The 22243-nt window shown below is 37.9% G+C and overlaps 1 protein-coding gene across 1 annotated transcript in view; it reads left to right on the top strand.

Moving 5' to 3' along the window:
• Nucleotides 1-233: 233 nt before the first annotated feature.
• The window catches only part of ptpn9a (protein tyrosine phosphatase non-receptor type 9a), a 54147-nt gene continuing 32137 nt past the window's right edge, over nucleotides 234-22243 (top strand). Inside the window, exons 1-2 of the mRNA XM_063003652.1 lie at nucleotides 234-327; nucleotides 21143-21286. Coding sequence (XP_062859722.1) covers nucleotides 295-327; nucleotides 21143-21286 — 177 coding nt within the window. The 5' untranslated portion in view covers nucleotides 234-294. The remainder of the gene's footprint in view (nucleotides 328-21142; nucleotides 21287-22243) is intronic.

The raw sequence follows: 22243 nt of genomic DNA, 5'->3' as shown, positions 1-22243 counted from the left end.
CGATCGAGCAGTTATGGAGCCTATGAGGCTTAGATCCGAATTCGGGTGTTATTTCATCTCTCTAAAATGCGGTCATGTTTGTTTTGGTAACATTGTTCATGTGTTTGGCTCGCATTTTTGATTTTTAGTCATTTTACTGGCTGAATCGCAGACTGGGCTGTGTGAATGTGACTCTGTAGTTGGCCTTTGCGATAAATTGTTGCACGTTTGTAATCCCATTCTGAAGGATTGGCTATATATATATACAGTATAAGAAGAAAAAGGTGCTGCATTGTTTTGGTCCAGACTTGAAGAATGGCTGCCACTTTATCAGCAGAGGAAGAGCAGGTAAGTGAACATACAGCTGCTGGGTTAAATAAGACATGGGTGTTGTTAATGTAGAAAGCTACCAGTATATGAACATACACTACGACACAAAACACACTCATTTTAAACCATTTAAAGCAAACCATATTTTGCCATTTTCTAATAACACAAAATACTGTATAATATTAGGGTTTTAAAATACCTTTACAAAATTAATAACGTCTTGAATGAAAAGGCCAGAGTTAACTAGACCAATTATATTACTGTTTAAATACTAAGTGTGAAAACTTAACTTTAAATTGAATGCAGTGTAAAAGTAAAAAGACAGTCGAGTTCTTACCTTGCTTACTTAACTTTTGCTTATGAATATTGTAGCTTTTCAGCTATTAACAGTAGACAAACGCGACCATACCATTTAAATACGTGTCCATAGATTTAAGACACATAATGGCTAAGAACGATGTATTTTCCACCTTAACTGTGGCAACTAGAAACGCCTAGTGGTTAAGGTACTGGACTAGTAATCAGAAGGTCACTGGTTCAAGCCCCACTCCTGCCAGGTTGCTACTTTTGGGCCCTTGAGCAAGGCCCTTAACCCTCAATTGCTCAGACTGTATACTGTAACTGTAATGTAAGTCGCTTTGGATGAAAGGCGTCTGCTAAAAACGTAAATGTAATGTCTACCTGAACCTTGGGTTTAAATATATTTAGGAATTATTTATTCAGAAATAATTAAGATTATTTATTCATTGGTATTTAAGTAAGTCTTATTTCGGCTCTTCATATTAAATACAGAGGCACATTTGAAGGAATTTAAGTACATTGTGTTTCACAGTGTTCATTTTTGCACTAGCAACACTGACGCTATTACAGTGATGCCATTCATGTAATAACTATGTTTATATATATATATATATATATATATATATATGTATATGGGTCATTCTATAATTTGGGGTACATTTCACATCTCCAAAAAAAGTACAAAAACAATGTTCTCTCTCAATAGAACAATCAGTGGTTCAAGTTAATATATTCCTTTAGTGTAACATATCCACTAGTTGCAAAGCTTAAACATAATTATTTTTTATTTTATTTAAAAGGGCAAGTAGATGTAGACTACTAGGTAACTTAGTTGACAGGTAACATAGTTGACAATTTCCCTATTTTGACCCATAACTTCAGTGGTAGACCTTGCCTGGCTGACCACATGTCATTTCTTGAACAGAATAATGTCTAATTTGAACATACATTTGAATTAAAATTATTAAAAAAATTGTAACCATAACAATGTATGTAACATAGTTGACGGTCAATTAATATACTCACTGACAATGTTCTATTATAGATAAAATATTTAAAAAAATAAGAGGACACTTACCACAGTTTGTTCAATATACCCTCCACAGAGAAAAATGATATCATGTAATGCTGGTCACATAGTTTTAGAACAAACCATTTTTGAGTTGCTGAGTGGAGTTCTGTTAGTAACATAGTTGACAGAACTTTTGCGGACAATAATAAATAAATATATTTAAATTATTTAAGAGATATTTAAAATATAAAATATTATTTTTCTTTAGTATTTAAACTATTGAAATAAATTTAAAAAAAAGATGTTGATGCCCTTAATGATTTTATTCATTATTTTGAAACCAAGGCACCCTCAACTTAAAAAACAGACACAGCAAAAACTGTTCATTTAGGAAGATCATGACAAATTTCAAGCTAAATGAAGCATAGGATGCACATAATGTTTTTGTGATATTACAACATGTTTTCCATTAATAGGTAAAATATGACATTTTTAAAGAAAATTGTTAGAATAAATATAATTATTATCACTGGACATGGAATGTACCCCAAATTATAGAATGACTCATATATGTAAACATAGTTATTACATGAATGGCATCACTGTAATAGCGTCAGTGTTGCCAGTGCAAAAATGAACACTGTGAAACACAATGTACTTAAATTCCTATATATATATATATATAATTTTTACAGCTTTGTTACATCAACATAAACCTAAAATATAAACCAGCCTGGTTCATTTTAGTGTCTTTCAAGTTTCAGAGTGGGAAAATCATGAGAAAGTGTTGCCCCGGGTTTCGCAATGTTTCCTCGAAATGGAGGAACACGACCAGCTAATTTCCTCCGTCCTGTTCAAAACCTCAAACGTGCAGCTATTACGTATTCAGCTGAATGTTGGCTCTAGACTTGTTATACTTAACTGTTTAGTATAATTCTGTATTTTTGTCATTAAATAGTTTAAATACTAACCGACTAAGTTAGGACTGAAGCCCAAATTGGTATCTACTCGATATATGTGGTGCACACTAACAAAATGAAAGCTCGTATTTTTACACCCTACATAGTGCACTCGTGTAGAGAGTTTTAGTACAAAGCCATTAGAAATGTAGCCCTTGTTACCAGACGCTTAGTCAGTTTACTTACCCGGCTTGCAAATGTTATTTTTTATTAATATTAATTAAATAATGTTATTTTCCCGAAAAGTGTTGTTTTCAGAACAATATCATTAAAACTGCTATAATACTTGTTTTCTTTTTCACCAACAACAGTGTTTTATTATCATTATTATCAGCATTTAGTTTTTAAGCTCTATTTTATATTACTAAGGCTGCAAACATATAATATATGAGTGTGCTGTAATGTGAAGAGTGTGAATGCTAATCATAAGGAATGTGTTGGCTTCGGTTTTGCAATGTTTCCTCGAAAAGGAGAAACACAGCTGCTAATTTTCTCTGTAATGTTTACAACTTAGAAACGTATTTATTCTGTGTTCAGTTAAATTTGGGTTGTTGTTAAGAAGTATTACTTTAACTGCTATTTTTTTCAGAGGCTATGTTAGGGCTGAAACCCAATGGCTATCCATTGGATTATACACCGATCAGCCATTACATTAAAACCACCTCCTTGTTTCTACACTCACCGTCCATTTTATCAGCTCCACTTACCATATAGAAGCACTTTGTAGTTCTACAATTACTGACTGTAGTCCGTCAGTTTCTCTGCATACTTTCACCCTGTTCTTCAATGGTCTGGACCCCCACAGAGTAGGTATTATTTGGGTGGTGGATCATTCTCAGCACTGCAGTGACAATGACATGGTGGTGGTGTGTTAGTGTGTGTTGTGCTGGTATGAGTAGATCAGACACAGTCCACTCTATTAGACTCTCCTACCTAGTTGGTCCACCTTGTAGACGTAAAGTCAGAGACGATCGCTCATCTATTGCTGCTGTTTGAGTTGGTCATCTTCTAGACATTCATCAGTGGTCACAGGACGCTGCCCACGGGGCACTGTTGGCTGGATATTTGTGGTTGGTGGACTATTCTCAGTCCAGCAGTGACAGTTAGGTGTTTAAAAACTCCATTAGCGCTGCTGTGTCTGATCCACTCATACCAGCACAACACACACGAACGAACATGAAAGGGGGCTAACAAAGCATGCAGAGAAACAGATGGACTACAGTCAGTAAGTCTAGAACTACAATGTGCTCCTATATGGTAAGTGAAGCTGATAAAATGGACAGTGAGTGTAGAAACAATGAGGTAGTTTTAATGTTATGGCCGATCAGTGTATATGGAACAGTAACATACTGTGAAAGCTCCCTATTTTAGTGAGTTGAAAGCATTTTCAACTCAGTTTATTTACATAAAGTATCTATCCATCCATCCATCCATCCATCCATCCATCCATCCATCCATCCATCCATCTTTATTGGTGTGAATACAGTATATTCTTAAGTGTTATTGACCTAGTATTATTTACCTGACAGCCAACAAAATTTACTAAGTTAATTTTGCTTTTTAGTACAACTATTTACCATTGCACCTTTAACACGATTCTTTGGAGTTTTTCTAAAACATTTAAGAAGTATGGACCCAGGTCCCTTTTCTGAGTGAAGCACAGTATACTTTGAAGAATACTTTTGAGGAGGTGCAGGATATTGGTTGTATATGTTAGCTCTGGATTTCATCATGACTTGGCAGTGGTGGGAGTCTGTATGTAGGAGGTAATTGCATCTCTGGCTGGACATATGCATCAGAAAAGGCGCCCTGTCATCCGGCTGCTAAAACCATTTCCCCTGTCTGAAGGCTGTGCTGTGGAATGTACCATCTCCCAGGAAGCTCCAGGTTGAAGTTTGTTGAGTGTGAGCTTGAAAGCGAGAGAGAAGTGAAAGACAGAAGCATGGGCAGAAGTGATGACGCTTATCTCTTCCTGTTCTGTATCGACTGACTGAAATAGACACAACTGACGGCAGATATACGTATAGCTATGGGGCATTGCATATGGATTTTCAGAACTACGTCTGTCCGATGTTAATTATATAACGCTTCAGAGCTTCATATGGATCGTAGAAGTGAGACAGTATGTAGGACAGTAGTCTATAATTTGAGAATAAATTGAGGTTATGTATCAGTACGAGAAGATTTAAATAGCTCATTTGATTGATTTCGGCTGTCAATAAATCCTTTTCAATTGTGATTAGCCCCACTAATGACTGTATAACCCATCCTGTCATGCTTCTTGCTTAGCTTTTTACTTCCATTAGAGCTAAAAGCTTAATTCAGCGGATAACGCCCCCCACCCCATTTGCGTACTTTACCTCTAACTCCAAGTGCCAACAATGCATACACAGTTAACGCTCTACAAATGGCTGTGCATGTGCAGCCCATAAAGCTAAGTTTTAATAAGCAGTTCTGATTGGTTGTATTTATATTGACTACTCCTGACCTCAAGTGTACCCCTGCTTGGACAACTTAATAACCAGGGCTGCCTGATCACAACCGTAGCAGAGCTCACATGACATTAGGTATTTAGGAATGTATACATAGTAAGTTGCATTGTAGTGGTGTGTCCAGGCAGAAAGTGTTAGCCAAGTGTTTTGTGTAGTACTTGCTAAGTAGTTCTTTGTAGTTCTACAATTACTGACTGTAGTCCATCTGTTTCTCTGTATGCGTTGTTAGCCCCCTTTCATGCTGTTCTTCAATGGTCAGGACTCTCCCAGGACCACTACAGAGCAGGTATTATTTAGGTGGTGGGTCTTTCTCAGCACTACAGTGACAATGACATGGTGGTGGTGTGTTAGTGTGTGTTGTGCTGGTATGAGTGGATAAGGCAAAGCATTGCCGATGGGGTTTTTAAACACCTCACTGTCACTGCTGGACTGAGAATAGTCCACCAACCAAATATATCCAGCCAACAGCACCCCGTGGGAAGTGTCTTGTGACCACTGATGAAGGTTTAGAAGATGACCAACTCAAACAGCAGCAATAGATGAGCGATCGTCTCTGACTTTACATCTACAAGGTGGACCAACTAGGTAGGAGTGTCTAATAGAGTGGACAGTGAGTGGAAACGGTATTTAAAAACTCCAGCAGCGCTGCTGTGTCTGATCCACTCACACCAGCACAACACACACTAACACACCACCACCATGTCAGTGTCACTGCAGTGCTGAGAATGATCCACCACCTAAATAATACCTACTCTGTAGTGGTCCTGTGGGGGTCCTGACCACTGAAGAACAGGATGAAAGCAGGCTAAAAAGGTATGTAGAGAAATAGATGGACTACAGTCAGTAATTGTAGAACTACAAAGTGCTCCTATATGGTAAGTGGAGCTAATAAAATGGACAGTGTGTGTAGAAACCAGGAGGTGGTTTTAATGTTGTGGCTGGTCGGTGTATGTTTACAGGTAGACGTTTTCTCTATTTCTACTATCTGTCCTGAGGTGTTTATATGTACACTCTATTTAACAATCTGATTAAATTCTCTGTTTATATGCACAAGTAATCTGATCCAAAATGACGCCCACATGTAGAGTACCACTTAGTCTACACAATACCATGACAATGAGCATCACATGAGTCCAGTCACAGTAAGAGGAGCAGCAGTATGTTACCTGAGTGTTCAGGTGGTGTTTGTTTTTTTATTTTCTTTACAATCATAGCCGACCCTGTACATAAATGTACATAAGTAATTTAAAGTTCACAGCGTAAACCACATCTCTTCTGCAGAACAGATTTTTACTCCCACCATGTCAAATTTTGTAAACTTCTGCCATGGTGTAAAAAAAAAAGCATATGCACAGAACATGCTTTTCAGATTGGGAATGTAATCTGATACTTGTGTTTACATGGCTATTATTATCCTTGTAGATTATTTAAAAGATTACACACCTTGGGTGTGTCTCAATTGGATAGAAATTGTATTCGGAATGGCCTCAATCTAACAGACTGGTGTGTTTCAGTTGAGGTGTATACTTTGACGTTCTTTTCTGATTGAGCTACTAGTCAGATTATTAACAGATTATCAGGCTGCATGTAAACATGGCTTACTAGAATTAAGATGTTTAAAAAAAGATAACTAATGATCTGGGGGTTTGTGAATACAGTAGACCCTTGACTTATGAATTTAATTGGTTCTGAAGGGCTGTTCTTAAGTCAAAGTGTTCCTTAGTTAAACCTATTTTTCCCATAAGAAATAATGTAAATAGAACTAATCCATGCCAGACCTCCCAAACCACCCCCTTACCTAACCTTTCTAATGTCTTAAATGGTATTTTTTGTTATAAATAGAAGTATATTTCCCCTTAAATATTAAATTATAGAATAGATAATACTGTAATAAACAATAATAAACAACAATACACAGTAGTACTGTACAGTACATAAACGCACGTCACATTTCAGTACAGTACGTGTGCTGTACCATACACCATAATACAATGTATCTACCAGAAACAACAATAACTCTCATATTTCTCTATTATTTCCTTCTTTAATTTAATAGCGTTTCATTTTGTAGGTGTAATTTAACGAAAGAATAACTTCCTTCTTCTCTCTCACTCTCTGTCCCCTCTGTCTGATACACAGTGACATCTACGTGCAGGATTAATTATACAACAACAAAAAACTGCGCTTTCTCTGCACCTTCTCTGGGGACATTTTAATATTAAATTTTACAAAATGTAAAGAAAACACCGTCCGCTGTCCGTATTTTCTTGTTGGTGACGTCACGTGTTTCGCGAATTTTTGTTTGTAATCCGAAATTTGTTCGTTCATTAAGTTGAAATAGATGGTTTGTAACCCAAAATGTTCGAATGGTAAACCGTTCGTAACTCAAGGGTCTACTGTAATATGTTGCACATAAAAAAACAGAAATGTTTTCTGACCAGGAACACTATCTTAAAGGCTGTATTGTAGGCAGACATGGTATTATACTGAAAATCCTAGTATTGGTTTGTACAGATTATGATGCCGTTCCCTTGAATGAGGATGATTCGGCTGTTCCTCTGGTCTGTTTAGTTCAAGGTTAAGTTGGAATTTGAAGGATTTCTCGCATGAGGATTTTGAGCTGATGTAGGGTAGCATGTCCTTTTAAGGCTGTAAATCATGGAGATGTTGAAGACTCTAGAGCTTGAGTCCCTAGGGAGAGATGCTTATTTAATGGTCAGCACAACTGGACATGCTCCAAGAATGAAGGAAGTGGTTTGGTAAAGTTTTATTTGATGCTGAGGGGAATAAAAGGAACTATGTGAAGTGATTACGTGTGACCTTTATTTGAAGTACAGCTGCACAGGATTTGCTAAAAATATAATCCTGCTTATTTGTCCTGCTTAGATGTCTATGATTAACCGGTAACAAACAGCAGTGGTCAAACAATTATTTATTTTTTATTATTAAAAAGGTCATCTTAATTTATTTCCAACAGCTGATGCTGTGCTCGTACACACCCCAGGGTCATTAAAGAAGAAGTTAGGTGCTCTTATTAAATTTGACACTTTCAACATGCAGTTTTTGCCCAACAGTGGCGTCATGCTTTGCCTGTAGGCATATGTATACTGTTATTTCTCAACAAACACGATTCTGACAGTTTAACTAGTGGCCAATTTTAAAGGCAGTACCCTGCTGATCATGTTTAATTATCTAACCAACTAACTAACATGTTGAAAGAGTAGCTTTTTGATACTTGCTGCCGTCTTGATAAGCACATTTAGCTATAATAAACTGCTACCACTTCCTTTGTTTAAAATCTACATTCTAAATGCTGGACTAGTTCTAGTCTTATCATTTATGTGTAGGCATAACCTCTACATTAAACAGTCTTATGAATCATAGTCCTATACGGCCTACATGAAACTCAGTGTTGTTTCATATTTAATGGGTTGTTATAAGATTGTCCATTATTGGTTAAAAGAATGCGTTAAATTTTCATCACTACAATTTATTGCACTTATTTAACCAATTTAGGAAAAAAAACTGTTTTTCTTTTTTTCTCTGCTGCATTTGCTTTCCAAACATAAATTCTGATCCAACATTCCTTTACATGTACCATCCCAAAGTAGCAGAGCATGGGTGTTTAAATAGACTGGAGGAATGGACCACCATTCTTCTAACAGATAATTTCTCAGTTGTTGTTTTGATAATGGAGAGTTCTGTCTTATATTTCCTAAAAGTGTTCAATGGGGTTAATATAATAAGGGACCCCTTAATAGATATGATAGGGCTGTTTATCTGTATGGGGAACAGGTGGGACTTAAACCCTGTCAGCTTCTGCCCCAAAGGTAAATGATTGTTTTAAATTAAATAGATAATCTGATCAAGAGCAGCTATGCTCAACTTTGTGCCCTGTCCAGGGTATTCCTGGCTTGATCCTGACCAGGATAAAAGAGGTTCATGAAAATGCAAATGAAATGTACATTTCTAATTTGAAATAGTGTAGGAAATGGGCTGGTATTGATTAAATCAGTGGTTTTCAAACTGTAGTATAAATATCATGGTGGGATGAAAAACTGCCCAGGTAACCACAGAAAATGTGCTGTTTACACAAAAAATACATTGGTAATTTGAATGTTTACTGTTTTTTTTTTAAGTATTAAATGTTAAATGTTTTACAGTTTAATGTTTAAACGTAAAGTTCACTGTACATGTATGCATGAAGTATGTGTGTTCTAGAATATATAGTTATAGACTTATAGTTCGTTCATAAGGTTTAGATTTTGGAACTTTGGCACAGTATTTTGAAAACCACCTTAATTCTTGAGTCATGACTTACAGTAAGCTGTATTTTCAGGCATAGATTTCTGGTGAAAAAAACAAAGTTTCTAAATACAGAAACAATGGCTGAGCAGTAATTATGCTTAATTATTGATGATTTTCACAAATAACCGCAAAAATCTCCAACAATAACCTAATAAAGCAACTGGCTAGAAACGTACACCCACTAACATGGTTTCAAAAGGTATAGGGGAAAACAGACATAGGTAAATATATGTCATGATGAGTCATGACTTTATTAGACTTCTCACAAATGATGAATATAAGTAAGGTTTAAACACAGTCATCCTGTCACTACTGTGTGGCAGTTACTCTCGGCGTCTTCCGTACTTAGGAGTCACCACAAAGGATCATTTTGGTCCGCATACCTGATCTGGCCCAGTTTTTACACCCGATGCCCTTCTTGCTGCAACTCTCCCAATTTTATCCAGATTTTAGACCAGCACTGAAAGCGCACTGATAAATGAACCTTCCAATAGCTAGGCTGTTTGTTACCCCCCAAATCGTGTCTGTGTAGATGCCTTACTGGCTGATAGCATTGCTGAGATTTGAACACCAGATCTAAGTGGTAGTGGGCTAGCATGTTTTACTGCTGTGCCACTCAGTGCTTTGTATCAATAAAATGTAATCCTGTCACATGCAATTTTAAAAGTGACTATAAACTGTTTTATAATGCAAGAACAAACAAGGTCATTTCTGAGTACAAACCCGAAAAAATTTATTGATGGCATGGTTTCTGTTGCAAGGCTGCTGTAGCCTCAACTTCCCAGCATGCCTTGTGGCAAATTAGTAATCTACAGTATTACATAATAATTTGGAAAAGATGCATTGAATCTGCAAAACTTTAAACAAAATTAACTGCTGTGTTTAACAAGCTGTGTTTGCAGCTTGGTTTATAGCAGTTTAAATAATGTAAATGCTCCTAAACGTACCAGTTTGGGGGGGTGAGGGTTAGCTCTTTAAAATACACTAATAAATTTGATCGTTGATCTTAAACAGAGGAAGTGAGTTGTTTGTAGGACTTTGTTTCCTGTCCTTGCTGATATGTTTGTGTGTGTCTTAGAAAGTTCTTTTTTGGGAAATGACTCTGTTGACCCATACTAACACAACTATAGCAGTCTATCCTGGGTCAATTTTAAATTCTATTTCACTTAAAATGCCTGTAAAATGTAGCTCTAAGTGTATAGAAAATGGGCTTTGCCAAATTTGGTATTCCCAGAGTTTCACTGTGTCATGTATTTTAAAAATATCTATTCAGTTACTAATTTACTCCTCATACAGCAAGGGGAAAGAAGTATGTAACCACTTTTGTTTTTTGGATTTTATAATACATCCTGTACATACATCTACTTCATGTTTACACATAATGTGTTCTAGTTCTTCTTCGGAATTTGTTACCACAAATGAAAAATAACAGTAAGTACTTAGCTGCTAAGATTTTGTTGGCAGGTACAGCTGTGAGATGTCAAAATTTGCTCTCTGCAACACTGTGACCATTTTTTCTTGGCAAGCAGCTTTTAATGCTATATGGTGTCAGTGTACCTCTAAGTCACGAAATAGCTAGGCAATGCAACCTCCTTCACCTTCTTTTTGACCAGTCTTGCTTTTTTGGCTTTTGGGTTTAGGGTCATTGTCTTTTAAAATAAATTCATTCCCTGGTACAACTGTGACCTGTGTGTGGGGTTTTATGCTTTTCACATTAAGACTGAAGTTTGGTAGACTTTTTTCTTCGTACTTACATAGATATCTGACACTCGCAGCCTACATTAGATTTGGAATGTATTCAGACCCCCTGCTTTTTTGTAAATTTTATTGTGTTTTGTTTGTTTTTAAATAAATGTATTTGACATTTTCGTCTTGTGGCGAAGTAACTAAGAATACTCGCTGCCAAATGTGCTTAAACAAAGCTTTTGAATTCTTCTGTAAATAGGATATTTCAGGACTTTCTTTGCATACTCAATGCCGACTTGTCATTATGGGTGATTATGTGCAGATTAATGGGTAAAAGAGGCAATTAGAAGTAGAGGTGGGTTTATAAAATAGATTTTTCGATTCGAATCGATCTTTATTTGAACGATCCGATATCGATTCATATAAACCCGAGATCGATCTTTTAAATACGCCCCTTTTTACGGTGCACACGGAAATCTGTTACCCCCTTTAATTTCGCGTGACCAGCCGTGTTTTTTCATGCAACGAGATCTGACCTGCACATCAGTTCAGCATGGCAGAAGCTCAAGTTATGACCACTACACAACTTTTTGCACTGATTTTCGCTCGGCGACGGGTCAGTGCTGGATTCGGGAGGAACTCGGTGTTCGCTCTGCGATCAAAACTCGGCTCTCGATCAATGTGAGAAACAGCGAGGGGAAACACAGGGGGGAGGTTGTAAACAGGTGGTGGAGCGCAATATAGTTTCTATCAGAATACATCAGCACACACGAGTTTTACAGTATTTCTGACCGGATCGTTCTCTACAAAACAAAATATTTATTAACCTCCAACTCACTATAGAACAAGCCATGCTGCTCGTGTTGCCAAATCCACTCAGATTCATTTATTTCATCAGTGCACAAACTTTGATCGCTCGCTACTTGTTGATGTGCATGTTTGGACGTGGTATCATTAAACCTTTCATCACTTCTCACGTGTGTTTTCGTGACAAAACGTAGTTTTGGAGACATTTACATTTTCGGCATTTAGCAGACGCTTTTATCCAAAGTGACTTACACAATGAGCTGAACACGATGAGCAATTAAGGGTTAAGGGTCTCGCTCAGGGACCCAACAGTGGCAACTTGGTGGTGGCGGGGCTTGAACCGGCAACCTTCTGTTTACTAGTCCAGTACCTTAACCACTGAGCTATCACTCAGAATACATAGACCAGAGAAGCTCGCCTGTGATTCCCCCTGGTGATGGATGGTGTAGTGTAAAACCCCCCATCGTCGATCAGTGGTGTAGTGTGAACATTACAGCGACCAGGTGTTAATCAGAGTGTCGTGTAGTGTAAACTTGGCATAAGCTGTTCAACAGCCAGGTGTATGTTTACATTACATTTACAATGTTGTAGCGTGTCAGACATATAAAATAATAATAAAAAATGAATGTTACTGTTTTCTATTTTGGAGTAATTATTTATGTAAACAAAATACGCAAATATTTTTAATAATGAGTGTTCTTTGTACAATTATCACATTCGTTCTCTGAACATCTTTACATATTTAAACAAAACCTGTTAATGTAACTCAAATATGTCTAACTGTGTTGAATCGAAGTCGAATCGAATCGGAAATCGAATCGAATCAGGACCTTGTGAATCGAATCGAATCGATCCAGGAAATTAGTGGCGATACCCAGCCCTAATTAGAAGTCTATATATTTTACTTCTATGTCATTTGCTCTTAAGTCTGCATAGTGTTTCAGGTTCAATAGCCTCAGGTAAGGAGATGTTTAGGAAAAAAGTCACCTTCAATTCTTGCATAATTTAGGCACAATATTGATCTAGAAGTTGATTATTGACCGGACCGGTATCCAAGTTGCCATGTTTATTTCCAAAAAGGTATAACTACCTTCAGTGGTGCTACCTTGAGCATTGCATGCCATACAGATTCACCGCTTCAAAGCTCAGTTTTTACCACTTGGCGCTGTGCTCAAAGTTTAGTTTAATTGAACTTTGTCTTATTGGTGGTGCCTTGAAAAGGTCAGCAGCAAACTGGGTCAATTTTGTATATCACAGTTTCAAAAGTAATAGCCAATTTCCAAATCCTGGAAAGAAACCGCCTTCAATTTTATACTCTCATATCTCCCGGTGGTAAGTTTTCTTGTTTTAAACTGTCAGTACTGTCAGTCAGAAAGGTTTTCCCACATCTCATGTGAAAGGTTGTGTGAACATTGTAAGCAACGAAATGCACCCAGCCTAGCTGCGAATGAAGCGCAAACCGCTTATCATGTGAAAGCCACCTTAAGATGGTATCTTCTTTCCTGCTTTATTGAACTGGAGGATCTATAGGGGCATGTGGGTGAATGTGAGGCCACCATCCAGGCGAGTGAAAGAGCTTACTGCTGCCGCTTCCTCATCTGCTGATTTATAATCACAGCACAGAGCACGGACTCCTCACAAACACCAACAAAAGGCTTCTTTCAGAATAAACTTAACAGAATAAGCTTATATTAGCGATGACGCTTCCTCTTATCCTATCAACCAGCTCACTTCAGAAGGGTTTTCCTGGCTCGCAATGAAGCAAAGGTGGTTGACTTGCAAAGCAGAAATGGGAAGAGGGTGGGGGTTAGGTTCCCACCAGCTGCAGGATCTTTCGACTGCACCAAGAGAACACTTTCAGACCTTGTTTGAAACCTGCATTTTGAACGAGAAGTCAAGCTAAGCTCTGTGACTGCAACAATAGCAAAGAAGAGCTTCCGAGAGTCTTGAATTCAACCTCAATGAACATTTGCTTGAACTTACCCATGGCTTGGTTTTTGAATGCTGTTCTACCTTCATAGCTCCATACATATGTCCATAGATTTGAAATTGAATGTCCAAAAAGCTGAAGGTTCTTTGGATAACAATGCAATAGGACTGCAAAAACAAATTATGATCAAACATCTTCACCATATTTGTTTAAAATTAAACAGTATACTCTTATTGATTTTTTCAATATGTTTTCAACATGTTTAATTCAATAGGACTTTCAGATTTTCTGTCTAATTTTCTGTCTGTCATTGGTTTCACCCAGCGCTCACACCAACAGCGACTTTTCGCCTCTTGTAGCCTAAATCGCTGATGGCTCATTGTCCTGTGTTCACACCGGCAGTGCCATCACCTGTGGGAGTTTGGTTGCCATGGTTTACTTGACGTCAAGCAAAAAAAAAAAAAAGCAGAGGCAGTACAGCAAACATTACTAGCTAGTATCTACAGAGAGTATATATCTCATCGTGGCTGAGATACAGCGCATACTGCTCAATACCTTTTGGTAATCGCCACATCACTTTGCTTCTAATTTGCATTTGCAAGTTAAACTTGACACCAACGTTTGTCTCCTGCTGCCGGAAATTATCAGCTCTAATTGAAAATTAATAAGAGTCAAACGCTTCTGGTGTGAATGCAGGGTTACCATTATGTTGGAGGTAGGGCAGTGCGATATGCCTAAAAAACTAATATCTTGATATGCTTTTGAGAAGTGGCGATATACGATACGATATAATGTAAACGTAAAGTACTGTGGCAGACCACTGCCCGTATTTTAGCTTATTTGGTTTACAAGTTATCTTAAAATAAGTATTATTATAAGGCTGTATTTGTATTCATATTGACAATATTTATATCAAACAAACCAGCAAAATCTCACAATGACATTTATGCTGTCCATTTTACTTCAAATAAATGAGCATCCAAAATAATCCCGAAAAAGTTCAATATTTGATAATGCAAAATGAAAGCGTGCGTTAAACAACGGCACCGTGACCCAGATCATCCACACAGCAGCATAAAATCATAACCGCTGCTTACCTGAGCTTCTCTTCCTCAAATTGCGAATCAAATTTATTGCCGTGTGTTGTTCCATTAGGGATATAATCACCTTGTTTTTCTTCTTGAAGGCCACCTTATAAGTTTCCAGAATATTTCCAGAATATATTAATACATTTTCAACTGTTTATCTGAAACCAATCAAGAGAGAGATTGAAATTCCGCCCAAAATCTGAATTCGAAAGCTCTGATTGGTTTATACAGCTGTTTTTCAAGGCTCGAATGAATCTCTTTCACAAATGAACTGATGAAACGGATGAATCGTTACCATAGATAAGAGCACAGCTCCCTGATTCGAATATTCCGATGAATAATTCATTTGAAAAGAGTCGTTTCTGACTCTTTACTCAGTGATTCAGTTTGCATGTGTGTGCGTGCATGCGCCCACCCGCTCATGCGCTAGAGAAAGCGTAATGCGCAGCACTTGTGCTCTGTTTTAAATGTTCTCAAATGGTAACCTGTGTATCCTAGACATACTCGATATATCAAATATGGTCATTTTTAACATCGTGTAAAAAAGTAATATCGAATATATCGATATTCACGATATACTGCCCAGCCCTAGCTGGAGGTGGTGTTTAAACATCTTAAAAATTCATACATTTATGTCATCAGATGCCTCTATGTGGGAAACCCATTAAACTGTGATAATCTTTTATTTCACAGATTCTGATCTTATATTTGTTTGACATTTAGAAGAGCTGTGTGGGTTAATAGTTTACAGAAAATAAGACACTTTGCACAGACACCCAGTCAGGACACATCCTTAGATCTAATAAACCAATAAACCCAATAATCTAGCATTGCCTCGGGATGGACAATTTTCTACTTTTCTACTTTGACAAAACCAGATTAGTTTCCCCATGTCCACCATGTGACCTTCATCAGCTAAAGAGAGAAACACCAAAAACATCATGAACTCATGTATGCAGGAAACAGGAACTCCTAAACAATTGCAGCTCTGTTCAGCTCCGCTATTCATTAAGGACAGCTCGACTATAGGGTTTGATAATGTGACTGGTCATCTTGGTAGGTTACTATTTCCCTTACCTCACTTAGCACGCAGTCAAACAAGCCTTAAATGCCTTAGTTAACATTCCATACCCAGGAATGTTAATGATTAACTGCTTGTTCCATAACTGACAATGAAGTAGTGTAGTTGTTATATCCTACATGTGTATTCATTTTATTTAGCTCTTGTAATTAACTGTTCGCTGGCTACTCTGGTTCTGCTTATGATCTTTATGTTCATCCTAATGTTTTACATCACTTCCATGTTCACTACACTACACTGTTTTTCATTCAGTAAAACCCACCATAGGGATCCTGGGCAGAATAGGTCTTCAGCACCCCCTTGCTGTTTGCAAGAGGCGAACAAATGGCCCGCCTAATTAGCTGTTAGGTGTGATCTGTGTCTTCCAAGGAATATTTCCTGTTTATTCAGGGAACCTAACGCAGTACATCGGCTCCAAAGTCCTGTCGATGCAGTTAACTGGCTGGTCAGGACGTGCCCTAGGTTGTATCTTTGTCGAGATGCCTAGAAGACAATGGCTCAGGGTCAATCAAACACCAGATACATCTGGTTGTTGAAGTATGTCACCCCTTTAGCCCTGATGCATACCCGCTGAAGATCTTGTTGAGCTCTGATGTGGGTGGAGAATAAGGATGTTAAAACTCTACTCATATAAACATGGCTACCAAACATAACCCTAAAAGGAAACTGACACATTACGTGATGACCTAGATTCGGATTCTGGATCCTCACTATTTGCTGTGATTTGAAAAATGGTCAATGGAATCAGCACCAGCTCTGAAAATGCCTTTGACAAAGCTTTACTTATTTGCTATACAAAACGGTATTATAGGCATAGCAGGAACCAAAATTTTTTTTATCAGGACAGACTAGGGATGTAATGATGCACCACAATACAGTAAATAACCGATTCAAAAATGCCACGATTCAAATCGATTTGACATGTAAAATGAATCGATATTCACTTTAAACAGCAGAGAGCACTGGTGCTATACACCTCGCCTGGTTGACGTCACTGCCGCTATAAGCCTGGTTGCCAAATTTGGGGTTTTTCAGCCAAATTGGACTTAATTCCAAATTGTTTTGCATAGTTTGTACCTACCTCAGAAATAAAGGGAATTCATTATTTAGATAAAAATAAAAGACAATCACAAATACAGTGTTTTATTTTAATTTTTTTAAAGAAATAATAAAAGGAAACTTTGTGATAATTTGTCCTCAATTTCAGTTTAAAAAAATCGGGAAAAAATCGTATAGTGAACCCAGTATTGTGAATCGCATCGCATCGTGGGTAGAGTGTATCGTTACATCCCTAGGACAGACCCTGATTGAAGATCTCAAAAAGGTGCAAGCTAATAACCTCTTAAGTGTCAAACCATTTACTGGCAAGTGTGTAAAGACACTTCCACATCCAACCCTGAACAGCTGCAAAGGCAGAAGAGGAAATAACTGAAACGAATGTTACCAACATAAAATGCATAATAATAAAGTCATTAAAACCGACACATACTTCATAACTAATAAATTTAGCAGGGCCCTACTAAATTGATGGACAAATGTGCTTAATTTCACAGACCTTGTGTTTCAGAAATCACAGATTTGACAGATTTTTAAAGAAAAGTGCCACACTTCATGGCAGTCATTAAATTACACTCATAAAGCGAATGATAGAATGAATGGAGGCTACAATACACAGCACAGCCTACCTTAACGGTTGAATGTAAACCTAGAACGTCTGTGTTTTGACACCCCCCCCCCCCTGCGTACACAGAATTGATTGGGAGTTTTCTAAACTCGAGTGGTGTTTTTAGATGCTGTAGGCTTGGACTTTTTGATTAAGCGATTGCTAACTGAATTGCTGTAGGCCTCATAGTGCAAATTAACAATTAAACGTGAGGCGCGTGAATGCTACACGAATGAAAAATGTTAAATCCCTAAACACAAACCTTACATTTTGAAATTTACAGCAAAGTGCATATTACACTGGAAAAGGCTCATTTTACAGTTTGTGACACGATTTTCACGGCCGTGAATTAGGTAGGGCCTAATCATATAATCATAACCTTTGATAAAACAGTCCCCCTGATAAAACTCATGACTGGATACCGAAGAGTAGATACAGAAATCTACGTCCCCAACCCTGTCAAAGGCTACGAATGCCAGAAATATGAACATGGATCAGCCATGTGCTAGACTAACTCAACCTATTGCAATTGTGGAGAAGCGGGCCATAATCTGCTCGAAAGTTCTCAAATGTAGAAGCTGCAGGGGTCCACACTCTGCTTTAGATAAAACATGCCCAATCTGGATAGACAAGTCCAATAATTAGATACCGAGAGAGTCAGCCACACAGAAGCAAGGAAACTGGTTTAAAACAGTCATTTGCTGCAGTATTGGCAGCAACACAATCTACTGTGAGCCAAACAGTATGTACATGGCTAAATAAAGCAGCAGATGATTACCAATTTTAAAAACCCAACACCCCCTCCAAAATTAAAGCACTCATCTGTTCAGAGTTCCCCCATACTCTTCCAGACAACCCCAAAAAATAAAACCAAATGCAATGCGAGTTAACACAATGGAAGATATGACCCAGAAGAGGACAGGATATTCACATCACTACCCAAAATGAACCAAAACCCTACCTTAAAGAGAGCAAACACCCCAAAGACATTGAGATGAAAGACAATGGACAAGGAAACCAAAGTATATCCACAGAAACACGCAAAAAACCAGCATATCCCCTTCTGGAATAAAATGACTAAAACGGACTCATTCAGTGGAACTGCTGATGCTTACAAGCCAACTTGAACTACAACAACTAGCTACACCCCTCACCCCAAAAATGATATGTCCCAAAACTCAACCGACTACCGACACTACCCTTTAAAGGGTTTTGTCCTTTATAACATCAGCTGGAGCTTTTCTTTAACAAAACAAAACAGACAGACAGCTACAAGAAATTAACATTCATAAATTTAGTACACCAGACTAAGAAATGGGATGGCCACCAATACAAAAATAAATCGTGGAGCAATTAGCCATAAGCTCAGCTGAAAACGACTCCAAATCTGAATTTGAAACTGTACTAACACAGACAAAGGAAACTAAGATCAACTTCTTTTCCAACAAGGCAGAGCCATATAAATAAGTCTTCACCCTGGATGAACTCCAACTCTCACTTCTTAAATCTTATAACACAGCAACCAGACCAGATAATATTCATTACCAGATGCTAAAACACTTACCACCAAATTCACTGTGTCTACTGCTAAAAATATTCAACCGGATATGGAAAACAGGAAAAGTCCCACCTATGTGGAAAGAGGTGACTATCATCCCTATTCCCAAACCAGGGAAAGATTTCAGTAACCCAAATAACTACAGGTCTGTAGTACTGACTAGTTTCAGTTGTAAGTACATGGTCAGCATGGTCAGAAGAAAAAGCTTCAGTAGTACAGAGGTATTGATTGTACATTTTATTTTTGATCTGCTGCATGTTTCTCCCATGTTAGTTTAAATGAAAGCCATTTTTTTCTCAGCTAACAGCTAATTTTACATTTCTGCTGGAGAGGTGTGTGTAGTGATAGTTGTTTATGTCTCAGTCAATACAACAGTGTCACATTTACAATGCTATTTACTACCAGAGGGCAAGGTTTTATATCTAGAGAGGTACTGCTGTAAAACCAACAGAAGAAAGAATGCAATTGATCTTATTAGAATGCTGCTCATTTGAATGGAAACCAACCACCTGCATGTCCTCTTTCACCATATACATAAACCTCCTCTTTGGCCTTCCTCTCCTCCTTCTCCCTGCCAGCTCTATCCTCAGCACCCTTTTGTAGATAGAACTCTCATCCCATCTCTATACATGCCCAGATCATCTCAGACCAGATCTTTTTGTGTTTTGATGTTGAAATTATGCCTTATTGTGGTACCTTGTAACTCAACGTCCCCTAAGCTCAAAATCTTTGAGACTCAACACCCTTCGTCAAGAAATTTGTACCCTTAAACTTAACATTTTCCTTAAACTCAATGTGTGTGTGACTGCTGCTTTGTTCAGCGCTCGACTTGAGCAGAGCGGTAAAACATCATCAACGTGCGAATATGAGACTGTGAGAGTGAGAATCTGCATTTGTGTGGAATAACCATCAAATCACTCTGAAAGCATCCACATGTATCTGTTTAGCTGGATTTTTCTTCTGTTTCACTTTTAAACTTGTGTTATAGCTCAGGGTTCTGAGAAATTGTGAAAATCAGCTTTTCCGAGAGAGAGTCTAGAATGCTTATTGTTAAAAAAAAGCTTAATGTGACGATGTATTAAAAGAACGATATAGAAACACTAAACCTCTCAATTATTACTGCTCATAAGTTCTCTCCACTAATTAAGAAGCATAAGGAAACAATAAAAAAGTTAAGCTAAAGAGCAGGTTTTATTGTATTTTTTTTATATTTCATTTTTATATTGACTTTTAATTGTATTTCAGTGTTTTTATATTATATGTGTTGTTTTCAGTGTATAAGTGTCAAAAACAACCTCATCATTTTACATGATAGCCTATGGACAATGGAACACATTAACAGGCTTTCCATACATCCTTGTTGGAAGAAATACCTTAAAACTCAAAGCCTTTAAAACTCAATGCCACTCTCAGAACCAATTGATGTTGAGTTTCAAGGTACCACTGTATTTGTACTGGGGGCAGCATATTTTCCTCCCACCCTTCAAAAACATGCATAATACAGTACAGTACAGTAATTTGATTATTTTATTTTTCCATTTTCATCAACCGTTTTATCCTGGGCTAAAGCTAGGAATACCCTGGATGGGGCACCAATCCATTGCATAGCTAATCCTGTGTAGATATCTGAAATTTAAACCCAGCTCTCAGCAGTGGTGGGCTAGCGTAACAGACCACTGTGCCACCCGAGTCCAGTGATTTGATATTATTTTAAGCCACTGCTAATAAACATAGTGTTTGGACAGACTTTAAAATATTGGGTTGTGAAACATGATTATAGTTTGTGATGTTTTGCTTAAATAATAGTAATAAGGTGAGTATGTGATGTCTGCCAAACAATTTAGGCATGTATGAGGGTACCTGCTGTGTTTCTGCTTTACCTCCTTATATTTTCTGTTCTTAATGCTGGTCTTGAGATCTAAATACAGTGTGCTGTTCATGTGTTCCAGGCAACCAAGCAGTTCCTGGAGGAGATCAATAAATGGACAAGTCAGCATGGTGTCTCCCCGCTGACCTGGGATGTGGCTGTGAAGTTCCTCATGGCACGCAAGTTTGATGTCCTCCGAGCCATAGAGCTCTTCCACAGCTACAGGGTATGTAAAAAGGGATATTCCTGTGTTCAGTTCTTTATATATGAAAATGTGCATTACAATTATTCATTACAAAGAATATGGAACTGTGCTGCTTATCAGGTTTAACAGTCTCCGCTCTGCAAGAAGTGAGATCATGGCTCTGTGGAGTTTTTCCACACCAAACCATGCCATTATGAACCCCACTTTGTGCTCAGGGACACAGTCATGTTGGAATAGCAAATGGTCTTCCCCACACTGTTGATAAAAAGTTAGAAGTATATGATTTATTACATTGATTTGAATTTATACAACCGGCTGAAACACCTGAATTCAATAATGAAGAAGTGTCCACGTACTTTTGGCTATATTGTATATGTTTGCTTTATGAATGTTGATGGAGAAGCATATTAAAGGTCAGAATGAGTTGCTTTGTGTGTTTGGAGATCTAGAGAAAGTTTACTACAGGGCATCAGAAGAGGAGCTGTGGTATTGTATGAGGAAATCGTGAGTGGCAGAAGTATGTGAGGGTGTTGCAAGACATGTATGAGGACAGTGTGACAGTGGTAAGTTGTGGAAGTGGGAAGTGGGACTGAATCAAGAGTCAGCTCTGAGAGGTATCTGCTGAAGTGAAAGGGAAGGTTTACAACACAGTAGTGAGGCCTGCTGTGTTATATGGTTTGGAGACTCTGACGAGAAGACAGGAGAGGGATCGGGAGTTGGAAGTGACGAGGATGGACGAGACTGGGAACGAGTTTGTTAGAGGGACAGCGTAGGTAGGACGTTTTGGAGATAGTTAGAGATTGAGACAGTTTGAGCATGTGCAGAGGAGGAATGAGAGTTATGTTAGGAGAAGGTTGCTAAGGATGGAGCCACCAGGCAGAAGAAGGATGGTTATGGATGCGGTGAGCGAGGACATGCTAATGGTTGGGGTGACCTGAGGATGTTTAGAACAGGGCAATAAGGGACGATAGAGCTGCT

This window comes from Trichomycterus rosablanca, chromosome 1 (assembly GCF_030014385.1).
Source record: "Trichomycterus rosablanca isolate fTriRos1 chromosome 1, fTriRos1.hap1, whole genome shotgun sequence".
Classification (NCBI taxonomy): domain Eukaryota; kingdom Metazoa; phylum Chordata; class Actinopteri; order Siluriformes; family Trichomycteridae; genus Trichomycterus; species Trichomycterus rosablanca.
The sequence above is the reverse complement of the archived record's forward strand: the minus strand, read 5'-3'. Positions and strand labels throughout refer to the sequence as shown.